The sequence below is a fragment of the Xenopus laevis genome, chromosome 7L, assembly GCF_017654675.1.
Source record: "Xenopus laevis strain J_2021 chromosome 7L, Xenopus_laevis_v10.1, whole genome shotgun sequence".
Taxonomy (NCBI): domain Eukaryota; kingdom Metazoa; phylum Chordata; class Amphibia; order Anura; family Pipidae; genus Xenopus; species Xenopus laevis.
The window spans coordinates 120,312,934-120,333,543 of record NC_054383.1 but is presented as its reverse complement, the minus strand read 5'-3'; the positions used below and the strand labels follow the sequence as shown (position 1 = coordinate 120,333,543).

General features: G+C 41.4%; 1 protein-coding gene across 1 annotated transcript; it reads right to left on the bottom strand.

Annotated features, from left to right (window-relative positions):
• Nucleotides 1-258: 258 nt before the first annotated feature.
• Nucleotides 259-5,626, bottom strand: LOC108696768 (fibroblast growth factor 21). The gene is made up of 3 exons (XM_041569637.1): nucleotides 5,296-5,626; nucleotides 3,831-3,934; nucleotides 259-2,446 (listed from the first exon to the last, which is right to left on the bottom strand). The coding sequence occupies exons 1-3, from the start codon at nucleotides 5,564-5,566 to the stop codon at nucleotides 2,192-2,194; spliced, it is 630 nt and encodes a 209-aa protein (XP_041425571.1). The 5' UTR covers nucleotides 5,567-5,626; the 3' UTR covers nucleotides 259-2,191.
• Nucleotides 5,627-20,610: the final 14,984 nt, after the last annotated feature.

Below are 20,610 nucleotides of genomic sequence, written 5' to 3'. Positions count from 1 at the left end.
AAACACCAAATAATAACATCATTTCCTTTACCCTTAAGAGAAGCTTCGACCCGCATCACAAAGACAGTTGTGTTGAAGAAGAAATAACATATAGGTGAAACAAAAACACAAAATAATAATAATAGCATATACAAATAATACTAATAAATAACACTTCTGGATGTAGTAGAAATCACATGATAACATAGTTGAAGGCAAAGCAAAGTGTCCTGTAAAATCAAAAAAAATCAAAAAAAATCAAAAAAATGCCAATGGAGTGTCAAAGTGTGGGTAGATTCCCAACCTAATGATCTGCTGTAACATGGAAGTGCAAAATATATTTTGAAGTGACAAGGTGACCTGTATAGTACTCCAACACATGGACCAAGGGGCGTGTTTACTAACATTGGAGATAAATATCTGGAGAGATTTCTGGACACATTGCCCATAGCAACCAATCAGATCTTTGCTTTTGTTTTCTAATTGATAGACGGCTGTTTAAATCTAATTGCTGAGGGCAACATCTTCAGAAATCTCTGCAGATATTTATTCCCAAATATTATTTGCCACCACTGCATTGTGGTTTTCACTGGGGCGGAGCATCAGTGTTGAAATTATATCCAGCTCTGCCCTGGGTATTCCTTCGCTTACCTGCCCCACCATGATCCCATTGGTGTATGTGCATAGAATATATTCATGTGCCGATGGAATTCCAGACAGGTGAAAACCTTGCTCCAGGTAGCATTTTAACAGGGGGCGGGGCAAAAACCTAGGAGGCAAATTTGCAGGTATTAACTAGAAATTCAGCTCTTCCAGTGCAAAAAGTACGATTTTAGCGCTAGCAATAAACCCTCTCTTGACCCTTCCTGAGACAGAATGAGTTAAGGGATATGGGTGGCTGTCTCAGCTGGCAGAACACCCAAAAACAGTCCTTATCGATAACCCTCTCACCCTAAACTCCACCACTGGATTTCGTATGAAGAATCTGGCTGAAGGCTTTAGAAATTCAGTGAAATTATTTATTTATTATATAGGTGCCCATCTTAAATGCCATCTGGTCCATGTTCCCTCGTGCCTATAAATAATATATGGCCTTGCCAACCTCCCAAATGATCAGGAGGCGCTGATGTTCCATGATAAGTTTAATATTACGAGTGGCAACTTCACAATAGCAATTAAAAATGGAATGATTATTACTTATTCCCCTACATGGAGCAAGGCTGATAATACTCAAACCAAAACAACTGGATTTCATTGGCTTCTTAATAGCCCTTAAATGATTATGACTTATTTCCCTACATGGAGCAAGACTGATAATACCCAGACCAAAACAACTGGATTTCATTGGGGCTTCTTGGTAGCACTTGAATAATTATGACTTATTTCCCTACATGGAGCAAAGCTGATAATACTCAAACCAAAACAACTGGATTTCATTGGGGCTGTTTGGTAGCAATTGAATGATTAAGACTTAACCCCCTACATAAAGCAAGGCTGATAACACTCAAACCAAAACAAATGGATTTCATTGGCTTCTTGATAGCCCATCAATGATTATGACTTATTTCCCTACATGGAGCAAGGCTGATAATACTCTAAACCAAAACAACTGAATTTCATTGGCTTCTTAATAGCCCTTAAATGATGATGACTTATTTCCCTACATAGAGCAAGGCTAATAATACTCCAACCAAAACAAATGAATTTCATTGGCTTCTTAATAGCCCTTAAACGATTATGACTTATTTCCCTACATGGAGCAAGGCTGATAATACCCAGACCAAAACAACTGGATTTCATTGGGGCTTCTTGGTTACACTTGAATGATTATAACGTATTCCCCTACATGGAGCAAGGCTGATAATACTCAAACTGAATTTCATTGGGGCTTTTCGGTAGCACTTGTAACCCAAAAATCTTTCCAGTGTAAGGTGGCTGCTGAATTACTCAAACCACCCCCCTCCCCGTTTGGAGGTCATTCTGAAAACAATGAATTGCCTGAAGACTTTTAGGAGATTTTGGAGGGCTTTCCAGATTATGCAAGGCAACTTGACACCTGCTTGCTGATCACTTGGCTATGAAGGGAGTTACATCCGCCAACCACCGACACCCAGAGTAACGCTGACCAAAGTCCAGTGAGAGATACGTCAACAGAAGTTCATGATTTTACAAAAGCTGGATTTTCTTTACTAGGCCAAAGGAGAGTTCTTCACTACTTGTTGGGATTGGAAGCAAAGACATCTCCGCCCATGGTAAAAGGATCAGAAGAATCAGTATTTATCATGTTATCACGATGGTCAACGATCATAACACCTATAGATGCCTCCAAAGGGATAAAATTACTCATATTCTCTCCTTTTGATGAAGCTAGGGACAGTTTTCCAGAATGTTTCTCTGAGAGATACTCATTGTAATTTTCTGATGTGATCAATTCATTGAAACTGCATTCATTTTTATCGTATGACTCCTAAAAAAAAAAAAAAGAGATTAACTGTTAGTAACAACTTCCATTTAAAGCAAGTATCTCATAAGCAATATTTTTTAATGGGAGTGTAATCCAGGAACAAGACTTCAGTTGTGGTCTACTACTACTACTACTACTACTATAATGACTGCATTTTGATGACTGAAAGAGACTTCCTCTGCGGTTTACTAGACATGCCCTCTGCCTCTTCTGAAAGATTATTATCTCTAGAAATGTCATAAAAGTCTTTGATGAAACAATCCATTTATCTTCAGTTTCAAGGACCAGTGCTGATAACAGCTGTAATTTTTTTTTTATCGTGAAGGTCAATATACTAAAATAAAATGAATATATGGCCCATGTGAGTCAGTATGAAGGAAATAGGCATTTAATAGCTGCTTCAGTAGTGTACACAAGCTATGGCTGAGGAGGTCACATCGATTTCTGTTTGTCTTCTGAAAGCCAAACTGGCATATTAAGGTGGCTATACATGTCCCAGAGCGGTTAGGCAATTTGATCTGTTTCCGCATAGTGACTGGCATCTAAGCATGTAAATTAAAAAGCTTAGATCTGAAAAATGTTGTCTGTCAAGAAGGGCGCATGGATGGGGGATCTGAAGTTGCAAGTAAAAAGATCCACAGGTCCCTCTCACTCCCTCTTAAAGGAGAACTAAATCCGAAAAATGAATATGGCTAAAAGTGCCATATTTTATGTACTTAACTTATTGCACCAGCCTAAAGTTTCAGCTTGTCAATAGCAGCAATGATCCAGGACTTCAAACTTGTCACAGGGGGTCACCATCTTGGAAAGTGTCTGTGACACTCACATGCTCAGTGGGCTCTGAGCAGCTGTTGAGAAGCTAAGCTTAGGGCTCGTCACTAATTATCCAGCAGAAAATGAGGTTGGTCTGTAATATAAGCTGATGCTACAGGGCTGGTGGTGCAAATCTTGGGAGCTGCTTAGCTAAAAGTATTTTTTTGAATAAATTATATTTAAATGATTAATTAAATGGCTTGCAGAGGGCCCCTGTGAAGCTACAGCTAATGCAAAGGTTATATGTCTGTTCCTACTGGAATGGATGACTAAATATCAGGTTGACAGCACAAGTTGGGAGTAGAAGTTATGAACTGAGTAGTAATCCAGTGAAGAACTCATAAAATGGTTTGATGTTGGTTGGGATCCAGTTTGCTTCACAGTAAAGGAACAATGTCTAGGAGACTTTTGCTAGTGACTTACTGTCAATGTTTTGGACCAGTTCAAGGTGCGAGACAGACTGAAACCTTGACATTAATTGTATATAATAACTAAATCCACACACTCTTTCTCTCTCTGTTGAAAGAATAAAATTGGAAGCAGAGAAGACTCTGTAGTTCCACATGACACTTACCGACCCGTACAAGTGGTGTGCAGAATTCATGCATAGGTAGCGATTGCTTTCAATTCCCTTTATAACTACAATGCCAGCTTTCACCGCCTTTATTTCAAATATACCTGGGAAAGAGAAGGCAGAATATAGTGAGAGAATAACAGGGGAACCACTATAATAAATACCTATTGATTTCCTGGTATTGCTCCCTGCACTGTGGAGACCTTTGAGATGCTGGAGGCTTCGAAATGAAACTGCCCTATTATATGCTTAGCTATAGTTTAACTACATTGTTTGGTTAACTTTAGGATTATGTTATGTAATGATTTGTAATTCTTAGTAGCACTTGCTGATATCGCAGTAAACAGTGTCATAAATGGTCATATGATGTTGATATGATGTCTGCATTATGGGGAATTTTGTCTTTTTTCCTTTTATCTATTCCACCTGAAAATCAACCATGGCATCTCTGTTAGAGGTAGGTACATAGATGGGTACAGAAAATCTGCCCAGCCTTTAGTTAGTTGGGCCACTTGTTCTTATTTCCTTAAAAATACGCCTATATATCTCCATGGCTTCCAAACAGATAGGGAGGATGAAGGAGATAATGGAGGGAACTCCCAACAAGCCCCACATACATCAAAATCCTGGCTTTGGAGAGAATTTTGGTAGATATGGAAGTGGGGTGTTTAAAGTGTTCCAAATTGATGTGCTACCATTCTATAATATATTGTAGTGCTGCCATGACCCTGAAAGGGGGGCCCAACCTTAAAGGGATACTGTCATGTTTTTTTAAAACGCATCAGTTAATAGTGCTGCTCCAGCAGAATTCTGCACTGCAATCCGTTTTTCAAAAGAGCAAACTGATTTTTTTATATTTAATTTTGAGATCTGACATGGGGCTACACATATTGTCCATTTCCCAGCTGCCCCCAGTCATGTGACTTGTGCTCTGATAAACTTCAGTCACTCTTTACTGCTGTACTGCAAGTTGGAGTGATATCACCTCCTCCCTCCTCCCCCCAGCCAGTGTCGGACTGGGATGCCAGTCCGACACTGCCCCCAGCAGCCTAACAACAGAACAATGGGAAGGTAACCAGATAGCAGCTCCCTAACACAAGATAACAGCTGCCTGGTAGATCTAAGAACAACACTCAATGGTAAAATCCAGGTCCCACTGCGACACATTAATTTACATTGAGTAGGAGAAATAACAGCCTGCCGGAAAGCAGTTCCATAGTGCAGCACTTGCTCTTCCTAAAAGCACATGACCAGGCAAAATGACCTGAGATGGGGAGCCCGCTATGTAAATCCGGCACTGAGTACATCTAATAAAAGGGCTATTATTGAAATTATATGACATCAAAGCAATTACTCGATGAAGAGCACCCCTACATTTTTTTTACATTACAAGGAAAGCAAATAAATTATTATAGTGGCTTTATTTATGTTATGGTAATAAGACGGCAACATGTTGGATACTCACCATACTTATTCTTTATTTCGGTACCAGTCACTTCTCCATCGCTGGTGATCTGAAGAAACCAGTGCATATCATTGTTGTCTGTATATAAATATCGATCCCGTACTTGGTTGTCATTGGATAGGATCGGGTTCGAATCTGCAATAGGATTTGCGATAGGATTTGCGAAAGAAAACCTTGACCCACTCAGCATAATGGCCAAAAGGCAAAGCCATTTTCGGAAGGAGTGAGGAGTAAAACGTGGTCCCTTAGACCTCTCCTGAATGTGAAACATAGCTGCAAAAGCAGTATAAAAATCAAAGCAAATATAATAAATGCTTGCTTTTTTTTTTGTCCTTGGTGAATATAAAAGGAAAAAGTGCAGCCAAACTCTAATAATTTAATATGATATAAATATAATAAATATGTTGCCTTCTGTTTCCAGTATCAAGTCAAGTTCTTCAGACTTGTCTCTCTAATGGCAAAATAAAGGAGAGGTACCTTATTTATACTCTTTGCTCTTTAACCCTTGTTTCAACTTTTTTTTTTTTTTTAAGTTTTTCCTGAGTAACATCTTTTTGTTCCTACCCCCACTAGATGTGAGTCATTGTGCGTGACTGTGCGTCTCACTTTAACCAGAACGTGCTGTTAACTTTTCTTTTTTTTTTCATCGCCCGGGAAGGATAATACTGTAAACATTTTTTTCCCGTTTCCGACCAGAGATCATTGGGTCCAGGGTTACATTGAAAATGATGCAACTTTGGTAAAAAGTGTTTGGGGAAGGGGTGGAAAGGAGGAGGGGGGAATGATGACTTCAGAGCCCTTTTCGAATGAAGGGACATCTTATGTCATCAAACTTTTTTGGAGGAAGAGAAATTCTTAGTAAGCATAGCAAGCTAATTCATCTTCTCGGCAATAATTCCATCTACAGTTTCTTCTCTTTTAGTCTCAAAACAGAAAGGTTTATTAGAACAACAAGAGGAACACAATCTTATTACAATACAGGTATGGGACCTGTTATCCAGGGACCTGGGGTTTTCTGGATAATGGATCTTTCCGTAATTTGTTAAGGGGGTTATTTACTAAAATCTCAATTTATCTCACAATAATAATAATAAAAAAAAAGCTCAACCAAGCTCCCATCCCAGATTTTAGCTTTATTTATTAATGAAAAAACTCGATTTAATTGGATCGTGAAAAAACTCAATAAAATTGAACGTGAACGAAAATCGATAGAATTTATCTGGCTTCTTTCCTGAATCCGAAAACCCAGAAAAGGTTGAATTTTGGGCTAAACCCAGCGCAGACTATGATAACTTTATAAAAATTGAGATACGCGCCTCTCCCAAAACCTCGACAATTCTGAGATGGTGAATTTTCGGATTCTAACTTTTTTGCAGCATTGGGGGATAATAAACCTTTTTTTTTTTCAAGCAAAGTTTTTCCCCAAAAAGCCAGACCAGAAAAATTCAAGGTTTAATAAATAACCCCCTAAATAAACCCAATAGGCTGGTTTTGCTTCCAATAAGGATTAATTATAACTTCGTTGGGATCAAGTACAAGATACTGTTTTATTATTACAGAGAAAAGGAAATCATTTTTATAAATTTGGATTATTTGGATAAAATGGAGTCTATGGAGGATTGCCTTTCAGTAATTCAGAGCTTTCTGGATAAAGGGTTTCCGGATAATGCATCCCGTACCTGTACTGTTTTATTATTACAGAGAAAAAGGAAAACATTTTTATAAATTTGGATTAGTTGGATAAAACGGAGTCTATGGGAGACAGCCTTTCCTTAATTCTTCAAGGTTTAATAAATAACCGCCTAAATAAACCCAATAGGCTGTTTTTGCTTCCAATAAGGATTAATTAAATCTTAGTTGGGAACAAGTACAAGCTTCTGTTTTATTATTACAGAGAAAAAGGAAATCGTTTTTGAAAATTTGGATTATTTTAGTAAAATGGAGTCTATGGGAGACGGTCTTTCCATTATTCGGAGCTTTCAGGATAAAGGGTTCTGGATAATGGATCCCATACCTGTACCCCAAATTTTGCAAAAATCTGTGTTCTAAGGAGGGTCCCTTTTACTCCAGTAAAAGGGAACGTAAACTTAAATACAAGGTACAATTCTGAATAATGAAAGCAAATGTTCTTCTAAGCAACTTCGCTGTGCAGATAGGACACCACAAGTTACTTCGGCTGCTACAGGAGACTTTTCTGGATGCATCTGTGCTCAGGTTTATTTCTCTTATCACACTGAGCAATTATACTATAAAAGTAAGTAGACATGTTGCAAATCAGTAACAGACCAAGCCCACCAGCAGGGGGCTCTTCTGTATGCAATTTCATGATATTAGAAGCATAAAATATTTAAAAAATTTAAAAAAAAAATCAGCTTTGGTTGCCTACACTGGAAGTTTTTTTTGTTGTACATACCAGCTAATATCTGGATTCTGCAATTGTTTTTATTAAGCTCTTTCAGGTTAAATAGGAATCACTGGTGAACAGAAATGTAAATTCTTTCTTAAAGGACATGTAGAGGCAAAAAAATAAAATCCCATTTTAATTTCTTCAATGAAAAAGAAACCTATCTCCAATATACTTTAACTGAAAAAAATGTGTACCGTTTTTATAAATTCCTATGCTGTGGATAGGAATTGGCAGACAGTCCCTAACTGCTGAGCAGGGAAACAATCATATGTATGAACAGCAGGGGGAGCCCCCGCCTTACTTCCCAGCCATGCAGAACTCAAGCAGCTTTGTTTGTTTCCCTGTAGAGCAGTCGGCGACTGTGTAGAGATTTGTATTGGATTTTATTTTTGCCTTTACATCCCCTTTACTGTTTCCAACTCCAGCTGCAGGGACAAAGATCATAAAGCCAGATTTAAACAGATAAACTGGGCTTCTATTTGGAGGATTATTTTGCTGCACCCACTGGTTCTGCAGATTTGGATAAAGTTTGTATTAAACAATAAAAAAACTATAAAATCCACATTAGATTTCATGAAAAAAACAGGACCCAGTGCAGTCTGCATATTCTGATTATTAATCAGTCTTGATGTATCGGCTTCTGGCAGATATTATTTGACTTGTGCTGTTCTGATAATTTATGACGATCCCTAAGCAGCCCAGACCACACTGAGCATGTGCACAGTCATATAGGGGAATGTAATAAAAATCGCTAACGGAAAAACTATTCGCAATGCGAAAAGTTATGCCTTTGCGCAAACAAATTTTGCTTTGTGCGAATTTAATATAGCTTTTGCGAGCCCGGAAACTGTTTAGCGACCACTTCCGACAGTGAAAGACGTTTGCGAATTTTATAGTTTGCCCCAATGCGCAGTCAATGTAATAAAACTTCTTACTGAAAAAGTCGTTATGTTTGCTCCAAAAGATTACGACACCTTCAAGCACTTCTTATGAGTGCGCAATTAAAATTCGCAATGCGCAATTAAAATTCGCAATGCAATAACAGTTTGGATTTTTAGTCTTATTGGTGCGAATTATTTTGCTCTTTGCGACTTTTATTACATTCCCCTGTTAGTCTTGTAAATATGTTTAACAAAGTTACAAGATGGTGACCCCCTGTGGCCGTCTTTGAAAGTATAAATAATTTGTTTGATTAGGCTTGTGGTGCAGTAAGTTCATATTTATGTTTAGTATACAAAATACAGCATTTTTAGCCTTATTCTATTTTAGACTTTACTTCCCCTTTAATTGTATTGAGGTCTGGGTTTTTCCAGACCCTGCCAATGGTGTTCTCAGGTAAATGACCAGTGTTGGCCTTTTGCCACATGTAGTATTTGGCCAAAAAGCTTAGTTTTGGTCTAGTACAAGAGAAAGCATTTTTTTGGCTACGGCTTTCTTTTCTCCAGACTTCCATAAAGCCCAGCATTTGGGTTTTATATATTCTCCAACCAAACAGAAGACAGCAGGCACTCACAGATCCCACAAAAACAGGCTTGTAAAAGAACTGAGAACTTTATTTTAGGCCATAAACTAACTTAATACATAGCCTTATTTGTTTTGTGCACTTAGGCACTTTATCGTAGGGTCTGTAAACCCAAACCTCACGTACTACTGGTGAGATTACAAACGTATTGGACTTGCATTGGAAATTTTCTTTTCTGGATGTATCTTTTATATATTCTCCCCAAGTACCACCTTCTTCGATATGAAAATCCCAATTAAATTCATATTAATTGGCTGATGATGTCTGTATTCCTTGAATTTGCTGGAGGTTTTCTACTAGATGAGGAAAGAGCAGCATGATGACCTCCAAAGATGGTTGAATGAGAATTCTAAAGGTGGACATACACCGTCTGATACTCCAACAGTATCTTCATTTCTGTAACTACCAGTGCACCATATCGAAATACATTAATGGCATTTTCTTAATGCTGCCTTGAAAATCGACCTATATCCAGTAGGGATTATAGTCCCAGCATACACATAATATCATTAAAAAAAACTCTCTTTGTGGTCAGGGACCCCATTGTCTTTAAACAAGGTCATAAATTCATGGAAATGTGACACTTTGCTATAGAGCTGGAAGTTTTCAAGATTACAAATAAACACCCACCCCAACATATGTCATTGTAACTGGGCCCCAAGGAGGGCCAGACCTGCATCTTGGGAACCTTTACAATAGCTTTAATGGCTGATATCAGGCGTGCCTATTGCTGCCTACCTGCTTGGACCCATACTGGTTGTAATGACATTTAATAAATTTTTTGCTATGGTGGCCTTGAATGCTTCTGTGCTGAATCCTGAGTCAGTTGATCCTTTTCTGCCCCTACTCACTCCTATTGCACATACCTCTCCTGTGCTCAGACGAGTTGAACCCTAACCATTTTTTACTTGTCAGCAACATTCAGAGGTAAAAAGAGTTGGGGAGCAAAGCAAGCAGTTCCTGGGTGGTGCCAAATATAAGCTGTTATTGGCGATTTATTAGCCCCTATGTGGAATAGCAGACTACAGGAGACTCTGTTTGGCAGTACATCTGGTTTTTAAACAACCAAAACTTGTCTCCAAGCCTGGAATTCAAAAATAAGCTCCTGCTTTGAGGCCACTGGGAGCAACATACAAGGAGTTGGTGATCACTGCCCTACACTAACTAAACTACCTGGTTTTGCAACAAGTACTGTTGGGTATTAACATACATTCAACCCATTTACCCATGGTATTTCTAATGGCTCATGTTTCTATTGCATTCTCTGTATATGATCTACATTTCTTCAATATTTTATATTATATTATTATGTTATTTTACAGTGCTACGCAATATGTTGGCGCTATATAAATACATGTTAATAATAATATTTTGCGCCCCCAGGCTGTACAGTGCAGCCCCTCTCTAGGCTGGGTTTGTTAAGGCCCCCGTACACAGACCAATAAAAGCTGCCAACAGACTGAGTCAGCAGCTTATTAGCCCACGTGTGGGTCCATCCAACGGGCTTCCCCAATCGAAATCTGGCCGACTTCTTGATCGCGCAGGTTAAAAAATACAGTCGGATCACAGCCGCATTTGTGCGGTTCCGCGATCCATTTCGGATGCATTATGATCTGATCGTTGGACCCTAGGGCCCACGATCGGATCAGCCCCACTTCAATGTGGGCATATCAGAGAGAGATCCGCTTGTTTGCTGATATCGCCAAATGAGCGGATCTCTACGACTATGGCCACCTTTAGGGCTATTCCACACGGGGAGATAGCGACGCGTTTGCGGTCGCCGCGACCGGCGCAGGCGACAGTTTTGTATGGGCGCCTATGTAAAAACGCCTGTGCTAACCACACGAGGCGATGCGCTTTTCAACAGTCGCCTGAAAATGCCTCGCCAGGCTTTTTCAGGCGACTGTTGAAAAGCGCATCGCCTCGTGTGGTTAGCACAGGCGTTTTTACATAGGCGCCCATACAAAACTGTCGCCTGCGCCGGTCGCGGCGACTGTCGCGGCGCTTTGTCGCCGCGACCGCAAACGCGTCGCTATCTCCCCGTGTGGACTAGCCCTTAGCAAAGCTAGGAGGAAATCTTTGTAGGCATCTGTTGCAATAACTGTCTCAATGACATGTCTATCTGAAAAATGCAACTTCTTGTGAAACCCCCTGTACAAGGGTCACCCTACAGCCCCAATATAAACACAAATACATGACAGATGTGTGAAATATACTGTAGATGATTAACTTATTATGCATCAAAAACATCAGACACAGATTATAATAATTCCAAATAAATATAAATTATGTGGTCAATATGAATTACCTTGGCTGTGCTATAAATCTTTTAGTCCTGACCTTTCTTCCCATTAAATTTACAATGGGACAATAAGGTTCCTCCACTTCACTGTTAAATGACACAGTTAAACTTTCTCTTAAGTCCATTGAAAAAAACAGTTTCCTCGTGAGGCAACTTCGGGCGACTTCAGAAAACGAACCGCCGCATGCGATTAGTGCCGGTATTTTTTTCATTTTAGCCAGTGCAGAGTCAGGGAAGGTATTTGGGGAGATCGCCGCAAAAACGGGGCGATTAGTTGCCAGGAAACCAAATCTCCCCCAAAACGCCCTGTGTGGCCTGACACTTAGGGGCCGATTCACTAACTTCGAGTGAAGGATTCGAAGTTAAAAAACTTCGAATTTCGAAGTTTTTATGGGCTACTTCGACCATCGAATGGGCTACTTCGACCTTCGACTTCGAATCGAAGGATTCGAAGTAAAAATCGTTCGACTATTCGACCATTCGATAGTCGAAGTACTGTCTCTTTAAAAAAAACTTCGACCCCCTAGTTCGCCATCTAAAAGCTACCGAAGTCAATGTTAGCCTATGGGGAAGGACCCCATAGGCTTGGCTAACTTTTTTTGATCGAAGGATATTCCTTCGATCGTTGGATTTAAATCCTTCGAATTGTTCGAACTATCTGCGCTAAATCCTTCGACTTCGATATTCGAAGTCGAAGGATTTTAATTCCTTGTCGAATATCGAGGGTTAATTAACCCTCGATATTCGACCCTTAGTGAATCGGCCCCTTAAAGACCGACCTGCTGAAAGAAGATTATTCAATGTACCTTAATTAACCAATCATTGCTGTATAATAAATCACAAAAATTTTTCTAACCTTTAGTTTGCAAACTCTCAGGTGTAGGGCCCTCTAATCCTATTATACTCTGTAAACCCTTGTTTGTTATTAACCATTTAATCCCCATTTGTGAAAAAACGAAGGTAAAGCATTGCATAACTTGTCAGCGCTATATAAATAAATGATGATGAAGATATTTTTTGCCTTTTCTCCCGCTGATTCGTGTCCAGCTTTGAGCAATAACAATTCAGTTTTTCCTATAGCAGAGATCTTGCCTGGGTGTTTTGGAAGTCATGAAATAATGAACATGACTTTTCAACGCAATGTAAGTCTACAGGGTAACTTACAAACGGGCAATATTTTTTTTTTTTTATAACCATATTTTTTATTGTTTTTTTATCACTATGAAAAGTATCATAGAAAGAAAAACATCAAGTAAAGGAAAGCAACAAAAAGAAAATCATAATGGAAAAAAAAGATAAAATATTATAAAAGGCAAACTATTATGTTACAGTATAAAACAGAAGGTACTTTGTGCATCAGTTATGTTTCAATAAATTGTCACATTCATACGATGGGAACATTACATTTCAAGATATATTAAGCAGGAATAGGCATGGTTGAGGATATCAGAATTTATACATACGGCGTTGCTGTCCAGTTTTTGGGTGTGTGAGATGGTTCAGGACTATAGAAGTAGATTGATGGGCAATATTTTTTAAGCGTTATATTCTTTGAGAAACAACACTGGTTTGTAAATCAAAAGCCTCTTTTTTGTTACACTTTATTATTTTTTTCTGGTTGAGATTTTTTGGGCAAAAACTCAAATTTTTTGAGGAAAAAAAAAGATCTAGATGTGTTTTAGATTTAGGGGCCGATTCCCTAAGGGTCGAATATCGAGGGTTAATTAACCCTCGATATTCGACTAGGAATTAAAATCCTTCGACTTCGAATATCGAAGTCGAAGGATTTAGCGCAGATAGTTAGATCGAACGATCAGAGGATAATTCCTTCGATCGAACGATAAAATCCTTCGAATTGAACGATTCGAAGGATTTAAATCCAACGATTGAAGGGATATCCTTCGATCAAAAAAAGTTGGCCAAGCCTATGGGGACCTTCCCCATAGGCTAACATTGACTTCGGTAGCTTTTAGATGGCGAACTAGGGGGTCGAAGTTTTTTTTACAGAGACAGTACTTCGACTATCGAATGGTCGAATAGTCGAACGATTTTTAGTTCGAATCCTTCGATTCGAAGTCGTAGTCGTAGGTCAAAGTAGCCCATTCGAAGTAGCCCAAAAAAAACTTCGAAATTCGAAGTAGCCCAAAAAAAACTTCGAAATTCGAAGTTTTTTAACTTCGAATCCTTCACTCGAAGTTAGTGAATCGGCCCCTATGTATACCCCGAAGCTACAAAAAGCACAAATTCGAAAATCTGCCATCTCACACCTGTCAAGTAGAGATGTCGCGAACTGTTCGCCGGCGAACTTGTTCGCGCGAACATCGGGTGTTCGCGCTCGCCGGAAGTTCGCGAACGTCGCGCGACGTTCGCCATTTTGGGTTCGCCATTGTTGGCGCTTTTTTTTGCCCTCTCACCCCAGACCAGCAGGTACATGGCAGCCAATCAGGAAGCTCTCCCCTGGACCACTCCCCTTCCCTATAAAAACCGAAGCCCTGCAGCGTTTTTTCACTCTGCCTGTGTGTGCTGAAGAGATAGTGTAGGGAGAGAGCTGCTGCCTGTTAGTGATTTCAGGGACAGTTGAAAGTTTGCTGGCTAGTAATCGTTTTGATACTGCTCTGTTATTGGAGGGACAGAAGTCTGCAGGGGTTTGAGGGACATTTAAGCTTAGGTAGCTTTGCTGGCTAGTAATCTACCTTCTACTGCAGTGCTCTGTATGTAGCTGCAGTGGGCAGCTGTCCTGCTTCTGATCTCATCTGCTGACTGCTGCAATAACAGTAGTCCTTGTAAGGACTGCTTTTATTTATTTTTTTGTTGTTTTACTACTACTACTACTACTACTACTATAAGAGCCCAGTGCTATTAGTCTAGCAGTGTTGGGGAGTGGGACTGGTGTGCTAATCTGCTGCTCCTAGTAGTTCAGCAGCACCAACTTTAATTTTTTTTTTTAATATTCATTTTTTTTTTATTTTACTTTTTTTTATTTTACTACCGCTGTAGTAGTGTATAAGTTGACCTTTTAGGCATTATTTGCCCTGTAGGCATTATTTGCACACTGTTTTCTTCAACCCGCCATCGAGCTGTGTGACCTTGTTCACATTCTGTCTAAATATCCATAATATTACCGTCTCCAGAAAAAACACCGGAGTCACTTTTTTCAAGCAGCCATAATATATTTTACGTAATCCGTATCCACCGCTGTAGTAGTGTATACGTTGGCCTTGTAGGCATTATTTGCACACTGTTTTCTTCAACCCGCCATCGAGCTGTGTGACCTTGTTCACATTCTGTCTAAATATCCATAATATTACCGTCTCCAGAAAAAACACCGGAGTCACTTTTTTCAAGCAGCCATAATATATTTTACGTAATCCGTATCCACCGCTGTAGTAGTGTATACGTTGGCCTTGTAGGCATTATTTGCACACTGTTTTCTTCAACCCGCCATCGAGCTGTGTGACCTTGTTCCCATTCTGTCTAAATATCCATAATATTACCGTCTCCAGAAAAAACACCGGAGTCACTTTTTTCAAGCAGCATTCATATATTTTACGTAATCCGTATCCACCGCTGTAGTAGTGTATACGTTGGCCTTGTAGGCATTATTTGCACACTGTTTTCTTCAACCCGCCATCGAGCTGTGTGACCTTGTTCACATTCTGTCTAAATATCCATAATATTACCGTCTCCAGAAAAAACACCGGAGTCACTTTTTTCAAGCAGCCATAATATATTTTACGTAATCCGTATCCACCGCTGTAGTAGTGTATACGTTGGCCTTGTAGGCATTATTTGCACACTGTTTTCTTCAACCCGCCATCGAGCTGTGTGACCTTGTTCCCATTCTGTCTAAATATCCATAATATTACCGTCTCCAGAAAAAACACCGGAGTCACTTTTTTCAAGCAGCATTCATATATTTTACGTAATCCGTATCCACCGCTGTAGTAGTGTATACGTTGGCCTTGTAGGCATTATTTGCACACTGTTTTCTTCAACCCGCCATCGAGCTGTGTGACCTTGTTCACATTCTGTCTAAATATCCATAATATTACCGTCTCCAGAAAAAACACCGGAGTCACTTTTTTCAAGCAGCATTCATATATTTTACGTAATCCGTATCCACCGCTGTAGTAGTGTATACGTTGGCCTTGTAGGCATTATTTGCACACTGTTTTCTTCAACCCGCCATCGAGCTGTGTGACCTTGTTCACATTCTGTCTAAATATCCATAATATTACCGTCTCCAGAAAAAACACCGGAGTCACTTTTTTCAAGCAGCATTCATATATTTTACGTAATCCGTATCCACCGCTGTAGTAGTGTATACGTTGGCCTTGTAGGCATTATTTGCACACTGTTTTCTTCAACCCGCCATCGAGCTGTGTGACCTTGTTCACATTCTGTCTAAATATCCATAATATTACCGTCTCCAGAAAAAACACCGGAGTCACTTTTTTCAAGCAGCCATAATATATTTTACGTAATCCGTATCCACCGCTGTAGTAGTGTATACGTTGACCTTGTAGGCATTATTTGCACACTGTTTTCTTCAACCCGCCATCGAGCTGTGTGAGCTTGTTCACATTTTGTCTAAATATTGATAATATTATCGTCTCTAGAAAAACCACTTGAGTTACTTTTTTTCAAGCAGCATTCATATATTTTACGTAATCCGTATCCACCGCTGTTGTAGTGTATACGTTGACCTTGTAGGCATTATTTGCACAGTGTTTTCTTCAACCCGCCATCGAGCTGTGTGAGCTTGTTCACATTTTGTCTAAATATTGATAATATTATCGTCTCTAGAAAAACCACTTGAGTTACTTTTTTTCAAGCAGCATTCATATATTTTACGTAATCCGTATCCACCGCTGTAGTAGTGTATACGTTGACCTTGTAGGCATTATTTGCACACTGTTTTCTTCAACCCGCCATCGAGCTGTGTGACCTTGTTCACATTTTGTCTAAATATTGATAATATTATCGTCTCTAGAAAAACCACTTGAGTTACTTTTTTTCAAGCAGCATTCATATATTTTACGTAATCCGTATCCACCGCTGTAGTAGTGTATACGTTGACTTTGTAGGCATTATTTGCACAGTGTTTTCTTCAACCCGCCATCTAGCTGTGTGTATTATCGTTTCCAGAAAAACCAACTGAGTTTTTGTTGTTGTTGTTGTTTTTTTAAAAATAATGCCAGGCAAAGGCAGGCCGCCACGCAGAGGCCGTGCTAGGGGCCGTGCTGCTATGCAATCCTGTGGCCCTAGCAAATTGCCCAGTTTTAAAAAGCCAATGACCCTGAACTCCCAAAATGCTGAAGAGGTAGTTGACTGGCTTACACAGCACACCCCATCCTCTACCGTTTCTAACTTTACCACAACATCCTCCTCATCCTCCACTGCTATGGCCACCCCACGTAACACTTCCTCCACCACCGGTGCCCCTTCTTCACTGGGGTCAGAGGAGTTATTTTCCCATGAGTTTCTTGAACTGAGTAATGCGCAACCATTATTGCCAGAAGAAGATGAAGGAGATGAGGACCTTACACCAGATTTAATTCTGGCAGAGAACACGATAGAGATGGACATAATGAGTGATGAGGAGGAGGTCCCCGCTGCTGCTTCCTTCTGTGATGTGTCAGAAGAAATTGATGCATCTGAGGAGAATGATGATGAGGAGATTGATGTTTTGTGGGTGCCTAGTAGAAGAGAGCAAGAGGAGGGTAGTTCAGATGGAGAGACGGAGAGTCAGAGAGGCAGTAGGAGAATAAGACTTAGAAGAAGCAGGGAGGACAGCCCGCAGGGATCAGTAGGGCAACAACATGTATCGGCACCTGTGTTCAGCCGGCCAACGCACCCGCCATTGCCGCCAATACCGCCAACTCCGCCAACTTCTACTGTTACCGCCAGATCGCACACTTCCAAAAAGTCAGCAGTGTGGGATTTTTTTAATGTGTGTGCCTCTGACAAAAGCATTGTAATTTGCAATGAGTGCAGTCAGAAACTGAGCCTTGGTAAGCCCAACAGCCACATAGGTACAACTTCTATGCGAAGGCACATGAGCGGCAAGCACAAAGCACTTTGGGAGCAACACCTCAAAGGCAACAGGCAAACTAAAAGCCACACTCCTTCTGGTCCAGCATCTTACTGCTCTACCTCTGCTCTCCTTGACCCGTCTGAACCACCCTCCACTCCGCCTTCCACCTTGACCACCTGTTCCCATTCCCAGTCATCTGCCACCAGCCAAGTTTCTGTGAAGGCCATGTTTGAGCGTAAGAAGCCAATGTCTGACTGTCACCCCCTTGCCCGGCGTCTGACAGCTGGCTTGTCTGCACTCTTAGCCCGCCAGCTTTTACCATACCAGCTGGTGGACTCTGAGGCCTTCCGCAAATTTGTAGCAATTGGGACACCGCAGTGGAAGGTACCCAGCCGCAATTTTTTTTCTAAAAAGGGAATACCACACCTGTACCAACATGTGCAGAGCCAAGTTACCGCATCTCTGTCACTTAGTGTTGGGCCAAAGGTCCATATGACTACTGACGCATGGTCCTCCAAGCATGGTCAGGGCAGGTATGTCACCTACACTGCCCACTGGGTGAACTTGGTAATGGCTGGGAAGCAGGGAATGGGTAGCTCAACAACAACAGTGGAGTTGGTGTCACCGCCACGGATTGCACGCGGTTCTGCCACCACCTCTACTCCTCCATCGCTCTCTACCTCGTCTTCTTCTTCTTCTTACTCTGCTGCTGGGTCCTCCTTCTCCTCCTCCACACCTGTGCACCCCCAGCTCCCCCTAGGCTATTCGACGTGCCAGGTACGCCGTTGTCACGCTGTCTTGGGGATGACGTGCCTGGAAAGCAAAAACCATACCGGATCTGTACTCCTGTCATCTCTGCAGTCACAGGCCGATCGGTGGCTGACCCCACACCAACTGCAGATCGGAAAAGTGGTGTGTGACAATGGAAGCAATCTGTTGGCAGCGTTGAGACTAGGCAATTTAACACATGTGCCCTGCATGGCACATGTGTTAAATTTAATAGTCCAACGTTTTGTCTCCAAGTACCCAGGATTCCAGGACGTTCTCACCCAGTCCAGAAAGGTGTCGGCCCATTTCAGACGTTCCTACACAGCCATGGCACGCCTTGCTGACATTCAGCAGCGCTACAACATGCCAGTCAGGCGTTTGATTTCTGACAGCCAGACTCGCTGGAATTCAACGCTCCTTATGTTGGAACGTCTGCTGCAACAACAAAGGGCCGTCAACGAGTACCTTTTTGAACTGGGTGGTAGGACTGGATCTGCACAGCTGGGGATTTTTTTTCCCCCGTTACTGGGTGCTTATGCGCGATGCCTGCAGGCTCATGCGACCTTTTGAAGAGGTGACAAATATGGTCAGTCGCACCGAAGGCACCATCAGCGACCTAATACCCTTCGCTTTATTCCTGGAGCGTGCCGTGCGATGAGTGACAGATGAGGCTGTAGACCAGCGTGACGAGGAGCTGGAAGCGCACGATTTCTGGTCGGAATCACCAGAACGAACCCAGGCACCTGCTGCAACGCAGGGAGAGGTGCCAGAAGTGGAGTCAGAGGAGGAAGGTGGCTTTGTGGAGGAGGAGGAGGGGACCAACAGGAGCAGGCTTCCAGGGGGCTAGTGGTGACCTTTTGGGGACCCCTGGTCTTGTACGTGGCTGGGGGGAGGAGACCGTGGATGATGCAGTCCTTGATAATGAGGAAGCGGAGATGGATAGCTCTGCATCCAACCTTGTGAGAATGGGGTCTTTCATGCTGTCATGCCTGTTGAAGGACCCCCGTATCAAGAGGCTTAAGGAGAAGGACCTGTACTGGGTCGCAACGCTACTAGACCCTCGGTACAAGCATAAAGTGTCAGAAATGTTACCAACATACCACAAGTCCGAAAAGATGCGGCATTTACAAACCAGCCTGCAAAACATGTTGTACAATGCTTTTAAGGGTGATGTCACTTCAGGAACTCATCAACATTCCAGGGGCAGAGGTGCCAGTAATCCTGCCACGAGCACACCTGCAAGGACAAAGCCCTTTGGCCAGTCTGTAACGTCAGACATGCAAATGTTTTTTCTGTCCAAGGCAGCGCCACAACCCTTCTGGATCCACCCTCAAAGAACGCCTCGACCGGCAGGTAGCGGACTACCTGGCATTAACTGCAGATATCGACACTCTGAGGAGCGATGAACCCCTGGACTACTGGGTGCGCAGGCTTGATCTGTGGCCAGAGCTGTCACAATTTGCCATGAACCTCTTGTCTTGCCCAGCCTCAAGTGTGCTCTCAGAAAGGACCTTCAGTGCAGCAGGAGGGATTGTAACTGAGAAGAGAACTCGCCTAGGTCACAAAAGTGTCGATTACCTGACCTTTATTAAAATGAATGAGGGGTGGATCTCGGAGGGTTACTGCACGCCGGAAGACTTGTTCTGACTTCTATGCAGCTGTCCTTCTCTTCAAGCCTCATGACTCCACACACAGCTGTCCTTTAGCGTCCTCCTCCTCCCTCCGCCACCGTTACAAACTAGGGTGCAAACCCTACTGGTTTAATTTTTTCTGGCCTCTGTGCTTCAGTGGCTGCGACCAAAAAAATGCCTATTTTCTGCATTTATATGACATAATTTTTCTGGCCTCTGTGCTTCAGTGGCTGCAACCAAAAAAATTTATATTTTCAGCATTTATATGGCATAATTTTTCTGTCAACTGTGCTTCAGTGGCTGCGACCAAAAAAATGCATATTTTCTGCATTTATATGGCATAATTTTTCTGGCCTCTGTGCTTCAGTGGCTGCAACCAAAAAAATTACTATTTTCAGCATTTATATGGCATAATTTTTCTGGCAACTGTGCTTCAGTGGCTGCGACCAAAAAAATGCATATTTTCTGCATTTATATGGCATAATTTTTCTGGCCTCTGTGCTTCAGTGGCTGCAACCAAAAAAATTTATATTTTCAGCATTTATATGGCATAATTTTTCTGTCAACTGTGCTTCAGTGGCTGCGACCAAAAAAATGCATATTTTCTGCATTTATATGGCATAATTTTTCTGGCCTCTGTGCTTCAGT